At 42.2% G+C, this 15,727-nt stretch overlaps 3 protein-coding genes across 4 annotated transcripts in view; 1 reads left to right on the top strand and 2 right to left on the bottom strand.

Annotated features, from left to right (window-relative positions):
• LOC111873784 (adhesion G-protein coupled receptor G2) overlaps window positions 1-12,418 on the bottom strand; it is an 18,633-nt gene extending 6,215 nt beyond the window's left edge. The window contains exon 1 of one of the 2 annotated variants that reach the window (XM_023868744.2): window positions 12,332-12,418. The gene's annotated coding sequence lies outside the window, so the exon portion shown is untranslated. Of the gene's footprint in view, window positions 1-3,218; window positions 3,296-12,331 lie in introns of those variants that run through there. The other variant, XM_023868745.2, reaches the window with a different exon arrangement.
• Window positions 1-15,727, top strand: part of LOC111873785 — an 85,174-nt gene that overhangs the window by 9,861 nt on the left and 59,586 nt on the right. The window lies entirely within an intron of this gene.
• LOC111873787 (lysozyme-like) overlaps window positions 12,261-15,727 on the bottom strand; it is a 16,092-nt gene continuing 12,625 nt past the window's right edge. The window contains exon 5 of the mRNA XM_023868752.2: window positions 12,261-12,727. Within this exon, the coding sequence (XP_023724520.1) occupies window positions 12,720-12,727 (8 nt within the window). The 3' untranslated portion in view covers window positions 12,261-12,719. The remainder of the gene's footprint in view (window positions 12,728-15,727) is intronic.

The raw sequence follows: 15,727 nt of genomic DNA, 5'->3' as shown, positions 1-15,727 counted from the left end.
CTGAAGATGGAGGCGATACGTTCCTCCGAAACGTCGGTTAACACCACATATACACGGTGCCAAATCCCAGAAGACTGCTTTCTTCATAGTCACCGCCGTGAAAGCCTCAAATCTTACAAGATAATATACATTCGTCTCAAGAGCAAATGAAGACAGAATCACATTTATTTTGAACATTCACATGGATGGAAAACACCAATGCTCAAGAGAGAACAACAGTTTCAGGAAGATGTAACACAGAGAAAATTAAGAGAAAGTAAGGTAAGTAACGAGGAGTAACTTTGGGAAGGCAGAGACAGATTGAGAGACTCTGCTGTTAGACGAACCACAAAAAAGTGAAAATGCCGAAGAAAGAGAAATATATACATCACCTCGAATAACTGTTCCGTTTCTTGCTCACATGGGGATTCAGTTACAAATGGGAAACGAGTGTAAAGAAATGGCTCAAGCCATATGCCATTTCTAAGTTAGTGTACTCTACTTGTGCACAAAGCGAACACAAGTTACGGAAAGGGCATGTGCTTGCAGGAAATAATGTAAAAAACGGAGACCGTCGTTCCAATATTGGATTTTACAATGTTTATATAATTTACTTAAGATTTAAGGCCTCGCCATAGCTCAAGCGGTTAGCCGCTGGCTTCCCACTGCGGCGGCCCGGGTTCGATCCTGGGTCTGGTCAAGTGGGATTTGTGGTGGACGAAGTGGCGCTGCGGCAGGTTTTCTCCGAGTACTTCGGTTTCCCTTGCAAATCTTCATTCCACCAACTGCTCCACAATCACCCTCACCTATCATCTGGAGCTGGTACAATAGGCTAGAAGGGGTCGCAGTACAAGGGACTTAGTCCCACCCCACTAGTAATAAAAAACAGGAAATACTTAAGGTTTAAAGAACAGTGCACATAAAAGTTACATGTGCCAGGCTAAATTTTGTATTCAGATGAAAGCTTACAGACAAAATTGTATTTTCGGTTCACGATACTTGCAAACTCTGCACAATAGCCAGCAGATATGAAATCACTCCTGGTTGAGAATCCCTGTGTTAGACCTAAATACTGTTTGTTATTGACTCTAATTTTCTTATTTTGCTGTAATACAAAGACAGGCTTATTTTTCATCGTGTCTGTGTTTGTCTCCACACTTTTAACTCCGTAACTTCTAATCATGAATAATTACTAAGATGACAGTCTGTAGTCTTGCAGGTTTTGAATGACATAAGCGCTGCAACTACGTAGTTTTGAACTTGTGTGTGGTTTGTAGATCTTCGAAGAATGGTAAATTCTTCTTAAGGTAATATTTTTATAGTACAGTTAACATAAATATGGCGGCTGCGCGAAATCTGTAACTAGTTCTTGTTCTAGTTCTAACTGCAGCCGATCAGATTGTTTGGACAATAGCTTTCATATTATTTTAATGCTTAAACCTATGTCATTTAGCTCCATATGAAGGTTATGTTATGTCAGGCACTTTAAACAGCTTATCTCGCAAATACTTTCTTGCGGTAATTCCAAGGAAGCAGCCGCTAAACATCTTGATTTGAAGCCATATGCTTGATCTTATATAAACACACTCACTCCATGGAAATGTCACTTAATGGACCCATTCATAAACACACACAAACATTCATACACACACACACACACACAAACATACACACACACATATTTTTTTTAAGTTAAGCTATCGGAATACGGTAAAAAATAAAGTTACATTTCCAAACGACTAAAAGATTATGTGGTCAAGTTCTCAAATGATTTAATTATTTACGTAACCATGTACATTTTAGTACCAATTATCAGGGAATCAGGGCAACCTTATCTGCTTAGAACACCACGTATACATATAGGAGGTGGTGAAATTGTTGTGGATAAATACGAGTATGATGGATTTGACGATTGTACAGTCTGTTAAAGCACAGTATTATGAGTCAGCAGCCAGCAACCAGAAACCTGTCTGGACTTTCATGTAAGCATTCTCAGCCCATCTTTCATATATTGTACTCAAGATTAAGATACATTATTTATCCGACAAGAAATTCACGGAAAGAGATATACGAGTCTCATATACAGCAATGGGCACAATAAAAATACATTTCATTGCACATTACCATGCGAGAGAATAGGCATATATTTCCGAGGGGTGCAAGGGATAATGACGAGTCTCACAAAGCCTCGCCTAGCCTACAGCCATCCTCACCTGAATAGCTCGTGTGGAGGCTGGTTCGAATACCTCCACCGTAGCCCTGCGAGTCATAGGAGGCGACGAAAATGGAACCCAGTGTCTAGGGATATAATTGGGTCACCCAGTTCTTGGGGGATATAAACACGGGGACCTGACTCTCCAGGTTAGGGAAGTCTCGAATCTGAGGCAGTAAAATATGGTCATGAGTCCCACGGGGATTCGGACCCAAGAATCACTGCACTGACGAGGGTCAGCATCAATTGTAAATGAGAGACCCCTCCTCTCGTCAGAGAGGATGTTACTAAGGACTATGACCGCAAGAGTTCAGGTGAATAAAAATCGCTGGTCGTGAGCTTCAAGTGGCATGGCGCCAAGACGAACTGATTGGCCGAAAATCGCCAGTCGTAAAGTAATTCTGACCCTGACTCTGACATCTTCACCTTACTGTGGTGCACCCTGTTCTCACTGACGAGACTCTGGCAAAATAAACTTTATGGTGTCAATACAATCACAATTTGGGTTCTACAAAGCTCAAGTGTATATTGCTGTTTTATTGACCTGCGCATACATAATAAAGATTTGCCATATTTTTCTTATCAAATACCCAAACTTGTAGTGGAAAGAAAGCAGGCGATTAGTTCTTCCCAGAACTTCTTGTTTATGAATATACAACACCAGCAAGGAAACTGAGCGAAATCTACGCCAGGTTTTGGTTACACGACGATAAATAATGAACCATTCGAACAAGCCATGAGAAGCACCATGGAGAGACAAGCGTAGATCATAAACGTATATAGAATTTCGGCATATCATTTCCGAAGGAACTCAGCTTCCTGGTTGATCTTTGCTTGTTGCTTGCTCTGCTTACTTTTCGACCCTAAAGATGGAAGCAGTACGTTCGTACGAAACGTCGATGACAGTCTGCTAGAGAACACCGCGCACGTAACAGAAGACAAATTTTCATAGTCACCATTCTGATAATCTCAAACCCCTCAAAACTAACGTGTCACTTTATTCACAAAACTCGCTCGCATTACTCACAGTACACAGGTCTGTCCGTCCGTAGTAACATCTCGGTTTCGGCAGTCACCGAAAACACGGCAAACCTCAGAGTCGGCTGAGTTAAGGAACACTGAGGCACGTTGTCCTCCTCTCAGGTGTGTCTAGGAACACCTTTCCGTTCCCTCAGATAAGATACAGCCCGTATCTTAAGATAAGAAACATTTGGTGCTCTGTGCCGTGCAATGCTGACATCATATCTGTGGCCAGGAAGACAACTGTTCCGCCGTGTACTCCATGGGGATGAAACCTTCTCGAGAAACTGCCAGTTGTGCAGCTACTTAAGAATTTCCAGATATTTTATTGAACCCGAAGGTTCATTACCGTGTTCTCAAGAGCCATCCACTGGTTCCTATCCTGTGCCAGATCAGTCGAGTCCATATCACCCCGTCCTATCTCTCTAACATCCATTTTAATATTATCTACCCACCCATGACATGCTCTACATAGTGGCCTCTTTCCTTCTGGCTATTCCTCCGTATACCGGTTCCATCCTGCACTCATCAGAAATCCACAAAGTTGTGTGTAGAAGTGCATATTATGGGCGTTTCTGTTCCTTAGTCTGTACGTTAGCCTGCAAGAACAAAACGACTCGGGAACCACTGAACGGATTTTCATGAAATGTGGTATCGAAGAGTTTTAATAAAATCTGTGGACACTATTCAACTTTAGTTAAAGATGATCTGATATAACTGGTATTTTATACGAGAACGTGAGCCCGTCTCTGCCCGCAACTCAGGAGTAACTCGCTNGTGCTTTATGTTTCTCTTCAACTTTCCTTCGAAACATATTCCGGTATGATAAATATTCAGCGAGTTGAAGAAAGCAGTCTTCTGGGATTTGGCACCGTGTATATGTGGTGTTAACCGACGTTTCGGAGGAACGTATCGCCTCCATCTTCAGGGTAGAAGAAAAATATAAGAAATCTGCAAGCGAAGAGACCGCGAGAACCGGTAAAAGCGATACGTTCCTCCGAAACGTCGGTTAACACCACATATACACGGTGCCAAATCCCAGAAGACTGCTTTCTTCAACTCGCTGAATATTTATCATACCGGAATATGTTTCGAAGGAAAGTTGAAGAGAAACATAAAGCACGTATTTTACATCAAAAAACTTTTCCACAGCTCTTACGGTTTTATACATACGTAAACAAAAGTGGCTATACGTCCAGAATTGTTATGCTATTGTGGCATGTAGACGCGTTGCAAGACAACGACCGCGAAATAAGCAGCAATACAACAGCCGTTGCTAGGTAATAGTTAAAACAGACACGCACGCAAAAATAGAAGAGCTATTGGAAGCGGTGTTCTCTGTGCGGCCAGATACCGTTAGAGAAGAACAGCACTACAATGTCCCACTCATTACTCTCCTACGGGAAATGGTGACGTTCTCGATATTGTTGTGCACAAGAAAGTCCGACTGTCAGAAGTCATTGTCTCTGTTATTCTGGACTCAGATTACCTACCAATCGTTTTCCACACTTAGAAGTAGGAATCTTTCGGAGCCGGTTGACAAATTCACAGATTGGAAGCGGTTTTGAAGCTTGGCCTCTGAATTAATTTCACCCAGAATTCAAATTAACTCGGAGGAAGAAGCCGATAAAGCGGCCCGTTACTTTACTGCCTCTATAGCTTCGGCGTGCGGACCATCGACAAGCAAAATTACACTCTCGGACCCTAACAAGGATATACCTGGTCTGGAAGATTTGCTAAAACATAAGCGGAGTTTAAGGAAACTGTTGCAAGTACCTCGGGATCCAGCCTGTAAAACGGCACTCAATTGGATCGCCAAATCCATCAGACGAATCAGAATATCAGAATAACACTTAGAATCAGAGGGCACGTTTCAAGTATTTCATTTTGGACTTGATGAGAAGCATATCATGCATTCATGGCCCTGCTTTGCAAATGCTGCTCTGTAAGATCGCTACCAGCTTCCAGTCGGAAACAAAGAAGGCCGTTGAAAACCGCAGTGTCATCTGTTTTTTGCTGAGCGTCATATCATGCATTCCACAAAATACAATACTTGAAACGACTGAAGTATGTCATATTCCTCTTCATTTGAGCATCAGTGTGAACAGCTTTATGCAGCTACTCGGAAACACTTGACGTTCTAGTCTTAACGACTACGTCAAGGAAAAATTTTTGTTGTTGAAGTGCTTGAATATGTCAGACAATTCATTCAGTCTGGTGGGTACGTGGAAATATTTTGCTTTTTTGAAGGGTCGGATAATAAATAAGCTTTGTTAATTGTGATGTACTTTTGGATGAAGTCCTCACAATGGTGCAAGTGTTGGCTGTAATAAAACTCGAAGTCTTGAATCTGAATGTCTGAACTTTTCCATGGTTACCTTACTTGCATGGGTGCGTTGTATCGATTGAGTGCCCTGTTTCAACATGGTAACCATGGAAAAGTTCAGCCATTCAAATCGAAGACTTCGAGTTTTATTACAGCCAACACTTGCACCATTGTGGAGATAGTAACAAGCACACCATGGATTTTACAGTAACTTCAGTTTAAGTTCCTTGTTAACGCACTCGGTTTTAGCTACAGACCAATATCCAAATTATTAACGGCTTCATCTTCCAGGAATTCTCTTGTGCTTGATGTTGGCGCATGCGTCAACACTTCATTCACGGAAGATTTTCCATTAGCTCTGTAGAAAAAAAGCCGTATTATCCATTCTAAAATTAGAATCCGTACTTCAGAAATAATTTTAAACTTCAGTCTATTTAAAACGCTATTGCTTAGTACAATTAATATTAACATCGAATGCATGATAGTTTAGTTACCAATATCCACAAGATTTTTGAAACGCCGATTATTATGTAGCAAACACAGCGTTAAGTCCTTAAGAACTAATTTGATGGAAGAATCATTTTTACCGTAATTTCAAATTTTTTATGATGCGTCTGAAGGAGAAGAAATATGACAACGTCGCAGGCAGGCCGGCAGGATACTTTACCCTTCTTCGTTTCCGTCAGTTCTAGGACCTCGCTTCCGGAAGAGATAAGGTTGAAGTTGAACTTGGAGTGCTAAGTTCGAAATTATATCTTTTTCTTTATTACCAATAACGTACGCCACTGATCACAGAATTTCTATTGTTGAGACGTACATACGAAAGAGATCTTGCGCTAAGTGCAGAGAAAAATTCTCCCCCAAATATCCTAATTTACCTGTGCCTACAGAATCTTTCGTGTTCAAACTTACTAAGAAGCGGCAGACCACAGGGTTCATGCTACTTGAACACGGCACTGGAAGAAAATAGCTCCCATAGATGAGAGGTTTGAGGAAATTCGGGCTCGATTACAGATTAGCCCTCTGTAATTTCTAAGACTCTAAGCTCTGCCAGCTTACGACTGACTTTTTATACGTCAAAGTCAAAGTCACATTGTGACTGACGGTCAGTCAGTCAGTAAGTCTTGGTGTCGAGCCCCAACTGGGGTTCATGACCAGATATTTATTACTATTTGAAAGTTACGGTTTTGTTTTGTGGGCCGCCCTCTCTGACGAGAGGACGGGTCTAGCTACTGTATATGCTCTATCGCTGATTTACACACATTCCAGTTCACCGCTGCTCACGCACTAGGATGCTCAATTTCTACTGTTCGATTCCTAGCAACGGATCTCAGCACAGAAACTAGCACTCAAATCAGTACAAGTATTACACCTAAGATCTTCCTATTACACTTCCAGTATCACTGCACCGTCGCACACATAAAATCTTCTAAATCACACGCCAAGTCTTCACACGACGAACTTCCTATCTCTGTCACGTACACACTTAAACACTCTCAAATACTCCCAAATACTGCTTGGTTCAAAGTCAAAGTCACATTGCAACTGACAATCAGTCAGTCAGTAAGTCTTGATGTCAAGCCCAATCTGGGGCTCTTGACCAGTTATGTATCACTGTTTGACATTTATGGTTTTGTTTTTGTGGGGGTGCCCTCTCTGACAAGGGGACGGATCTGTCTTTTGTATATGCTGCTGGTCTTGCCAGCGCAGTCTTTCTTGGGTCCGAGTCCCTTGGACTCGCGACCATATTTTACTGTCTCAGGACAGAAGCAGGGCAGAAGTAGAGCAGTCGGGAGAAGATGGGGTCGAGTCTTCGGAACTGGCAGGTGCAGGATAATGGCAAGAAAGGAATTAGACTGCGACAAGAAGACTTCATGTGTGAGTGGCAGGTGCAGGATAATGGCAAGAAAGGAATTAGACAGCGACAAGAAGACTTCATGTGTGAGATGAAGTTACAGTGAGTCTGTTATAAATCCGTTGCCAGGATACGACTAGTGAAGACTGAAGACTCTATTTTGTGTGCAACGGTGAACTGTAAAGTGTGTCGAATAGCGATAGCGCTGTATCACCTGTAGTCCCGAACTGTGTGAATGTATCAGGTGCAATAAATCCAATCATCCAATCCAAACCCCTCTTAATAGTCACCTCTACATGAGACAATATAATTTTTGTACGTGTTGCTATCATGTCGCTATCTTCGAAATATAAAGAACATTCGAAGCGCTTGCAATAGAGGCCTGGCGCAAATCATTGACTCACACGAGATTCATGTGTTCAGTACCTATGAGTGAGCGGGAGGCGGTCAAGATGATTTGATATGCGACTACTGCATAGCTCGGAACGCATTTGTGGTTATGAAATGCAAAAAGAAATATGATTTTCGTTATCACTATAGATAATGCGGCCTTTCATTGTTGAAGGGGAAACAGTTTTAGTTAAATCCGTCATTTGAATCGGGTCTTCGGCTTCTACAGCACGGACTCAACTCCCATACGATAAAGGTTAATTATCAGTTCTAAAATAAATTATAAAATTGTTTTGTATAAAATTTACTTCCACTGCCTTCTTTCTTTCGGAAAATCTCTGTAGCGCCATAAAATTAAGCTGATGCTTTTCTTATATTGCGATCTTTAGCCAGAACTTATTCTTGCCGTCCCCATGCACGGTTCTTACGGCGTCGTTTTCGTTTTGCCTCTTATACGCTCCCATACTTTCCTTCTGTACCAAGTCAGAAGGAAATGCTACAGCGGAGCGAATTTGTACACTGTAAAACTGACTCCCAGTTAATCGTAACGATTTAACTCCTTGTTAGCCCGTTTTGTTTCATAAGTGAACTATTACAAGATCAAATACACGTTATAAAAAGCTGAAAATATGATAATAAACTACCCGGATTTCAGTTTTTCAGATGCCAAAAAATTCTTCCGACAAACTTAGATTAACTCGCTGTTATAAATAAAAAACCAAGGAATGGAAAAATTTCTCGAAGGCAAGGAAACCACGCTTTCTTCCACGAACACAAGACGACCAACTGTAGAGCGTATATCGAGTAGGCGCAAACAAAGGCTCAGCGTGGCTTCCGTCTAGTAACTGGCCGCTTTTTTAATATTTTTTATCACACGTTTATTGTACATAATATACAGAGTCTGCTATAAATATATGTGTTCAATGAGGAGGCACGCGGTAGCGTAGTTGGTTGAGGCACTATGCTACAAGCCGGAAGGTCGCGGGTTCAAATTCTCGATGAGGTCATTGGATATTTTTCAATCGACCCAGTTCTTCCGGCCGTACTATGGCCCTCGGGTCGACTCAGCCTCTAACAGAAATGAGTACCAGGAATATTCTTGGGGGTAAAGCGCGGCCGGTGCGTAGGGCTCACAACCTTGCCGCCATCGGTGAGCCGATTGTCTAGAAAATGCCGGAACCTCAACATCTCACAACCCTATGGGCCTCCACGGCCTGTTACAGGGATACCTTTACTTACTTTAATTTTAAGTACTGGCTCGTTAATGAGTTATGCCCAGTGGCGTAACTTTTTTGTTCACTTAGGTATCATGTCAATGCTCGTGTTCATTTGTAGATCTTCATGGATCTTGTGGTTGTTGATATACCAAGGTGCGTTCAGAATGGATCGGAGAGTCTTGGATTGAAAGCGCTGGAGGATTTCGATGTTGGAATTGGAGTCTGTACCCCATAGCTGAATTCCATAGGTCCATATGAGTTTAAGTACTGCTTTGTATAGGAGGAGTTTGCTTTCTATTGATAGTGTTGATCTCCTTCCGCGTAGCCAGTGCATTTGTTTCGCTTTTATGTGGAGCTATTTTCTTTTGGTTTTGATGTGCTTTGCCCATGTCAGTCTTCTATCGAGATGCATGCCCAGGTATTTCACTTCATTTTTCTGGGCAGATCAACATTACCCGTTTGCATTGTCGGACAGGTTTGGTTGCGTAAGGTCTTTTCAAATTTGAATTTAATAACTAGCCCCAGTCTTCTCTGCCATCCTAACCACAAATATCTAGTAATTTGCTGGGTTCATTAGGATGACATAACCAGTGTAGCTTCAGTTGGTACACCTGCACACAATCGTTCCCTGGTAACAACGATTGGCATATGGGACTTCCCGAAATATCAGATAATCATTCTTGTCATCAGAAGCAAAAAGATTTATATTTTAAATTCAACATTGAATATACATACTGAAATACGTACTCTTTGTAACTCGACGAAAGCTACGATGCAAGAAGTGCATAACACGCAGCAGCTGTCACAAATAACCAATAAGAAAGAGAAAGAGTAAAACCAAAGAAGCTACTCATTGTCTCTTGCTAGGCTGTTGCAGCCTTCCAACTGAGAGCTCTTACCCTACGGGAGGATCAACAGCACCGTTTGTGCTGCCATCTGTGTTTCAATGCAGAGCTCCCCAACTCTACAGATATCAGTAAAAATATCCTTAAATGTCTTGAACATGAATTTGTAAGCAAATTTTCTGTCCCTCCTCCAGAATAAATCCTGGCAGCGACCGTAAATTATGTTTCCATGAACGCTGGCAGAAACCAACTATCTATCCCTCGATATCTGGGGGGAAAAACATAAATTATGAAGGAAAGAAATAAATATACCAAATATTATTAAAAAAATAATAGTACATACAAATTATTCTTCTAGCCTCAAAATTCTAGGGCGATCAATACATAAAAGCAGCTTAAACTTAAGATTGTAAGCAAATTTTCCTCCAAAAGGAAAGCCGACTGCAACCACTCGGAAACCATCCCGGCAGCACTCATTGTATGTATATGTGTACATAAGCATCTCTAACTGCTTGTGGTTGTCTCAGACTATGGGGTCGTGGCACACATACATAATTTAGATGTCTCAATCTGACCATAGGTGTCTCATACCGTTCCATACGAGAGCTAGAAACATTTACAGGACAAAGAAATGTGGAACCGTGAAGTCATGTGTTTATAATTTCCACGGGTAAGATTTTCTTACGTTGCACCAACACTTTAGAGCATAAAAGGTAAAGCTATCCCTGTAACGCAGCCATGGAGGCCCACAGGGTTGTGAGACGTCGAGGCTCACAGATGACGATAAGGTTGTTAGCCTTGCGCATTGGCCGGCGCCCTGTAGCCCCAGGAAGATTCCTGATACTCACGTCTGTCAGAGGCTGAGTCGGCACCAGGACCATGGTGCGACTGGAAGGATTAGGTAAATTGAAAAAAAAGAAAAAAGAATGACTTCATCGGGAATCAAACCCGTGACTTTCCAGCTTGTAGCACAGTGTTCCAGCACTTTAGAACATAGTGGTAATTATGTGAACCAACTGCTATAACACTAAAAGGTTCATTTTTACACACACACACACATTGCAGTTATGTATTTCAACACATCCATCAGGAGAAAACTGTTGATCTCTCCTTCATAGCATTATGCTTGTCGCTGTCATAAACTCGGCACAGGTTAAAATGAAAGCCTAAACGTAACATCATGACAGCAGTTCCATTTATTTCACAGACTTCCTTATTACAGCTTTAATTTTTTCACACATTCGACACCGATACAGTCCCCTCCACCCTTTCTGGAGCCCACACACTCGCACATACATACCTGTAGGTTCCCATGACGTGGTGCTGGATTTTTTAAGCACAGTTACAATTCTATATCCCCTCTTTAGGACCCATATATCCACTACCTCCTAGTACGCGGGTGCCCCATCTTAAAGCGGCGACACTCTTCTTTCAATGCTTCATTCCCTTGCCCACATAACCACTGCCGTCCGTTGCTGGACGAGACGGACAAACATGGCGAAGCTAGTCAGATTCTAAAGGGTTCTCATAATGGTGTATAGAACTCGGGATTACTGGGTTTTGGGATTTTGTCCAGTGATTGAGGTTAGCTCTTTCTAACTGGCCCAACAGAGTAGGTGTCTTCCACCACCTCCCACCCCCACCTGAGGACGGAAACAGATTAAATTTTAGAATATCGAACTGCGGGCAAATAAGAAACCGGTAATCCCGAATGACGCGTTTAGATCTTCGTCTAAATTGTCCGTTACTTTCGTCAGATTTTTTTTAACCAAAATTTAATTATTACGACGACAGATTTCACAACTACTCCTCAAAATAAGATGTCACGAAAATCCATCCAGCGGGGTCCGAGGTGTTAATGGCGGCGAGACATACATACACGTACATACATGTCGAAGCTAATAGGCGCTTTTCGTATTCTTTGAAAGCGCCCAAAAATTAAGACACCCACTAAATTATTAGCGTCGCTGTGAAAAGAGCAGTGCAGTAATTCAAGACCGTAGGAATTTATTATATAACCAAAGCTAACAGAGCCGAGAAAGCTCGGTGAGTGTAGCGACTACGCTACGGCTGGTCGACCGAGGAATCGGGGGTTAATCCCTGGCAGGGGTAAGAGTATTTTTCTCTTCTCTATAACGTCTAACTTTCAGAGGCATAAAAAGCTTCTCTTCTGCACAGTAGCATTTTCAGCTTTCGTGCCTACCTAGCCTCCTATCCAATGGATCCCGAGGCTTCTCGGCTCTCGTCCGTCCAATGTAGAGGCTGAGGATCAGTTAAGCTTTACTTCTGTTCCCCTGCACATCTTCATGGAATGGTGTTAAAATACTGGAACAATTTTAACTTATTCTTAACTGAAATCCACTTTAAGTGCTGATGTAATTTATTAAAGGCTTTGACAATTGAAAACTTGTGTAAATAATTGACAGTAAATTTATTAACCACCCCAAGGGTAAAGTCACACGCAGCATGAAGCTGAAGTCGCCTTACCTTACGAAATGGTTTCAGTGGTAACAGTTTTCTTCCACGCAGCACTGGACTGGATCGCTTCTTTCTCGTTTACTTCAAAACATAATACACAACATAGTCCTGTATTTGTAATAGCTAAGAACACTAGAGTCGGTGTTTGTTGTTGACACAGTGAGACAGGTATAGGTGAGTCGCCATCACTGCCTTGAGCAATGGACTCTGACATCATTGCATTTGGTTCTTGCATAATATTTTTCATACAAATACTGTACACTGAGTTACAAGGCTATTTGACGATGCTTTATCAACTTCTGGAGGTAGGTAGCGTTGAAAAAGAAAGCCCAGGCAGTCGCACTGATTTGAAACCATGCGGTTCCAGGACGAGGTGAGAGATGGCAGCACAAAAACGTCAGTCCACTGTAAACAGCAAAGAAGTGAGTGTGAAATCTGAGGTTCTCTCTGCAAGGAATATGAAGATTATTAGTACCTTCCGGAAAGTGACGCCATGTAGCCTGGTAGAACTGTACTAACATTTCAGGGACACCTCTCGCCTCCATTTTTAGGACTGCTAGAAGATGGATGAAGCGGGTTCCTACAAATCACCGCTACCTTCCTACTAAACTATAAGGTCTCGCCATAGCTCAAGCGGTTAGTCGCTGGCTTCCCACCGCGGCGGCCCGGGTTCGATCCCGGGTCTGGTCAAGTAGGATTTGTGGTGGACAAAGTGGCGCTGGGGCGGGTTTTCTCCGAGTACTTCGGTTTCCCCTGCCAATCTTCANCAAAGCCGGGTGAAGGTGTATATATGGCCCGACCGCAAAAGCAAAACCCCGGGGGCGGGGGGGGGGGGGGCATCTACACCCACTGGATTTTGAGAAAAATCAAGATCGAAAAAAGAACGAAGTATGCTAAATATCACTGCCACAGTTAATTTTTTAAATTCAGTCTTTTCATAATACTCCTATGGTGATCAGTAACAATGGTTTCAAATCGCTTAAAAGTAAAATGCCCCCCACCCGGTAAGAATCCTAGCAGCAACCGTGTGCATAATTCTCCTATTTTAATTCAAACCCCATCTTCAAGCTTCCAGCCTCTTTTCACAAATGAGATGAGTAATTACTACGAAGTGACACTGTGCAAATTTAGGTTAGTGAGGTTTCAGGTTTAATATGAGTGTACAGGATTACTTCTTTTCGTTTTTTGTCAGGAGATGAAGATTCGTAGAGGATCATAGAACCAAGGAGTAAGTACTGATACTGTCGCGCATATGAGTCACTATGGACTGGATTTTGATTCGTAATTGAATTTCTTGAACATTTACAGATCATAGCAACAAGTAATTTTAGCGCTATGGCTAATTCACAGGCAAGAATCAAGTTTTTTCAGTAGACGTTTCCCTTCTCCCGGGCTCATGTCATCGCAGTCTGACGGCCATCTCACACCAAACTTGTACTCTAATTGCTGTCTCAAGACTCTCCTCTAACTTTAGCTGGCCCTCGTTATATAGCCATCGCACAAACTGCACAGAGAACACCGCCCCAACAGCTCTTCCATTGTTGTGTGCGTTTCTGCCACAGCCATTATCTAGCAACGGTCGTTGTTTACAGAGCTATTATCCTGCAATGGCTGTTATATGGCTGCTTATTTCGAGGTCGTTGCCTAGCAACGGGTCTACATGCCACAATATGTAAACCATGACTTGACGGAGATGCATGAATACTATACACCACCTGACCGCTGAGGTTTGTACTGGCAACACGACCTAGTGTACGAAATGAAATGGAGTAAAAATGTGTCTTCATGACATCCGTCTTCATAGTGTGATTTCTGTTCAAAGTGATTGAATGTGGCAAGCAAAAACAAATATGCCCATCACAGTGGCCTGACACACTTTCATCTAGCGTTCAAGTACTGGCACTGAGGGTTCTAATCCCATTCAGGGCATGGATACATGTCAGCATTTTTCTGTGTTTGTATTGTCCTGTGCAGGCAGAGTTCATATGAAGTGCTGATGAGCCATCCAAAGAGTCATACTTACATCGTAATGTCTATAAATTAAGATCTGGGGTTATTTCTTTCTCGCTCTCTCTGGACGCTTCTTTGTGCTACTTGCCTTGCCTACCCTTTGCAATTGAAGAGGATGCAGTGAGTGCCTTTGAAATATCATTTAATTTCTACCAGATTTCACAACATCACATCGTAGAAGGAAATATACTTCAAATGTCTGTAAGATTCACGATTCACCACAATCATTCACATGGTTCAGGGCTCTTGGACATTTCCCATCAACAGGGAAAAGCAAGAGGTCTTCCGGTCTTGATCTACAGGTACGTCTACTATTGGTAATCTCCCAGATAGACTGTATCGCAGAATCTGTTCGAGAAGTCTTTCTTCATTCATTCTCGTTATTCGTTGATACTACCTTGATTTCTATTCTACTGTTTTCTGGTTTATACTATAAACAATCAGTTGCTGTCTGACACAGCTTTAAACCTTATTGAAAAGAAAATTACTTCTGATCATGAGCATGCACAAGGACAACCACATACAAACTTATGTATCAACAGTATGTAAACAGTTGAGCACTTCACCTAGTAAGGATAACATCATAACAGCAGAACTATATTACATAATATTTTGATAATAAGAAATACGCTTAGATATTTTATAGTCAAGTAATGGAAAGTCCCTTCACTCAGAAGTTGACATTACGCCATATTTACAGACACCAGAAGAAATGAGTTATAAGAAAATGCATAGCATAGCATATTGGCAGCGTAGTTGGTTGAGGTATTAAGCTACAAGCCGGAAGGTCGCGGGTTCGATTTCCAATGAGGTCATTGGATTTTTCAATTCACCCAATCCTTCCAGCCGCACTATGGCCCTGGATCAGACTCAGCCTCTAACAGAAAGGAGTAACAGGAATCTTCCTGCGGGTAAAGGGCGGCCGACCGGCGCGTAAGACTGACAACCTCATCGCCATCTCTGAGCTTATTGTCTATTAAATGTGGGAGCGTCGACGTCTCACAACCCTATGGATATCAGCGGCCTGTTACAGGGTTGGCTTTACCTCTACCTATACCATGAAGACAATTGGACAAGTATAGCTCCACTTTTCTTGACCTCAGCACTATATGGAGCCAAGCGGTCAGCTTCACGGCTCTGCCGCTTTACCCCCGGGGAAAGAGCACCAAGTTTCCCTATTGGATAGAAGGCTGCGTGGGCCCCAGAACCGGTCTGGACGCCGTGGAGAAGAGAAAAATCCTACACTGCTGGGAAAGCCTTTCATATTTAAATTTATACGTTCTTACTGGAGGTTTCCCTGGCGCCTTCATTAGTGTTATTCGTAATTCTTGTTATAGCCATGGTAATCACTTTTTATTGTAAGCTGATTCAAATCAGAGTATAAGCAGGAGCCAT

The sequence above is a fragment of the Cryptotermes secundus genome, unplaced genomic scaffold (genome assembly GCF_002891405.2).
Source record: "Cryptotermes secundus unplaced genomic scaffold, Csec_1.0 scaffold214, whole genome shotgun sequence".
NCBI lineage: Eukaryota > Metazoa > Arthropoda > Insecta > Blattodea > Kalotermitidae > Cryptotermes > Cryptotermes secundus.
The sequence above is the reverse complement of the archived record's forward strand: the minus strand, read 5'-3'. Positions and strand labels throughout refer to the sequence as shown.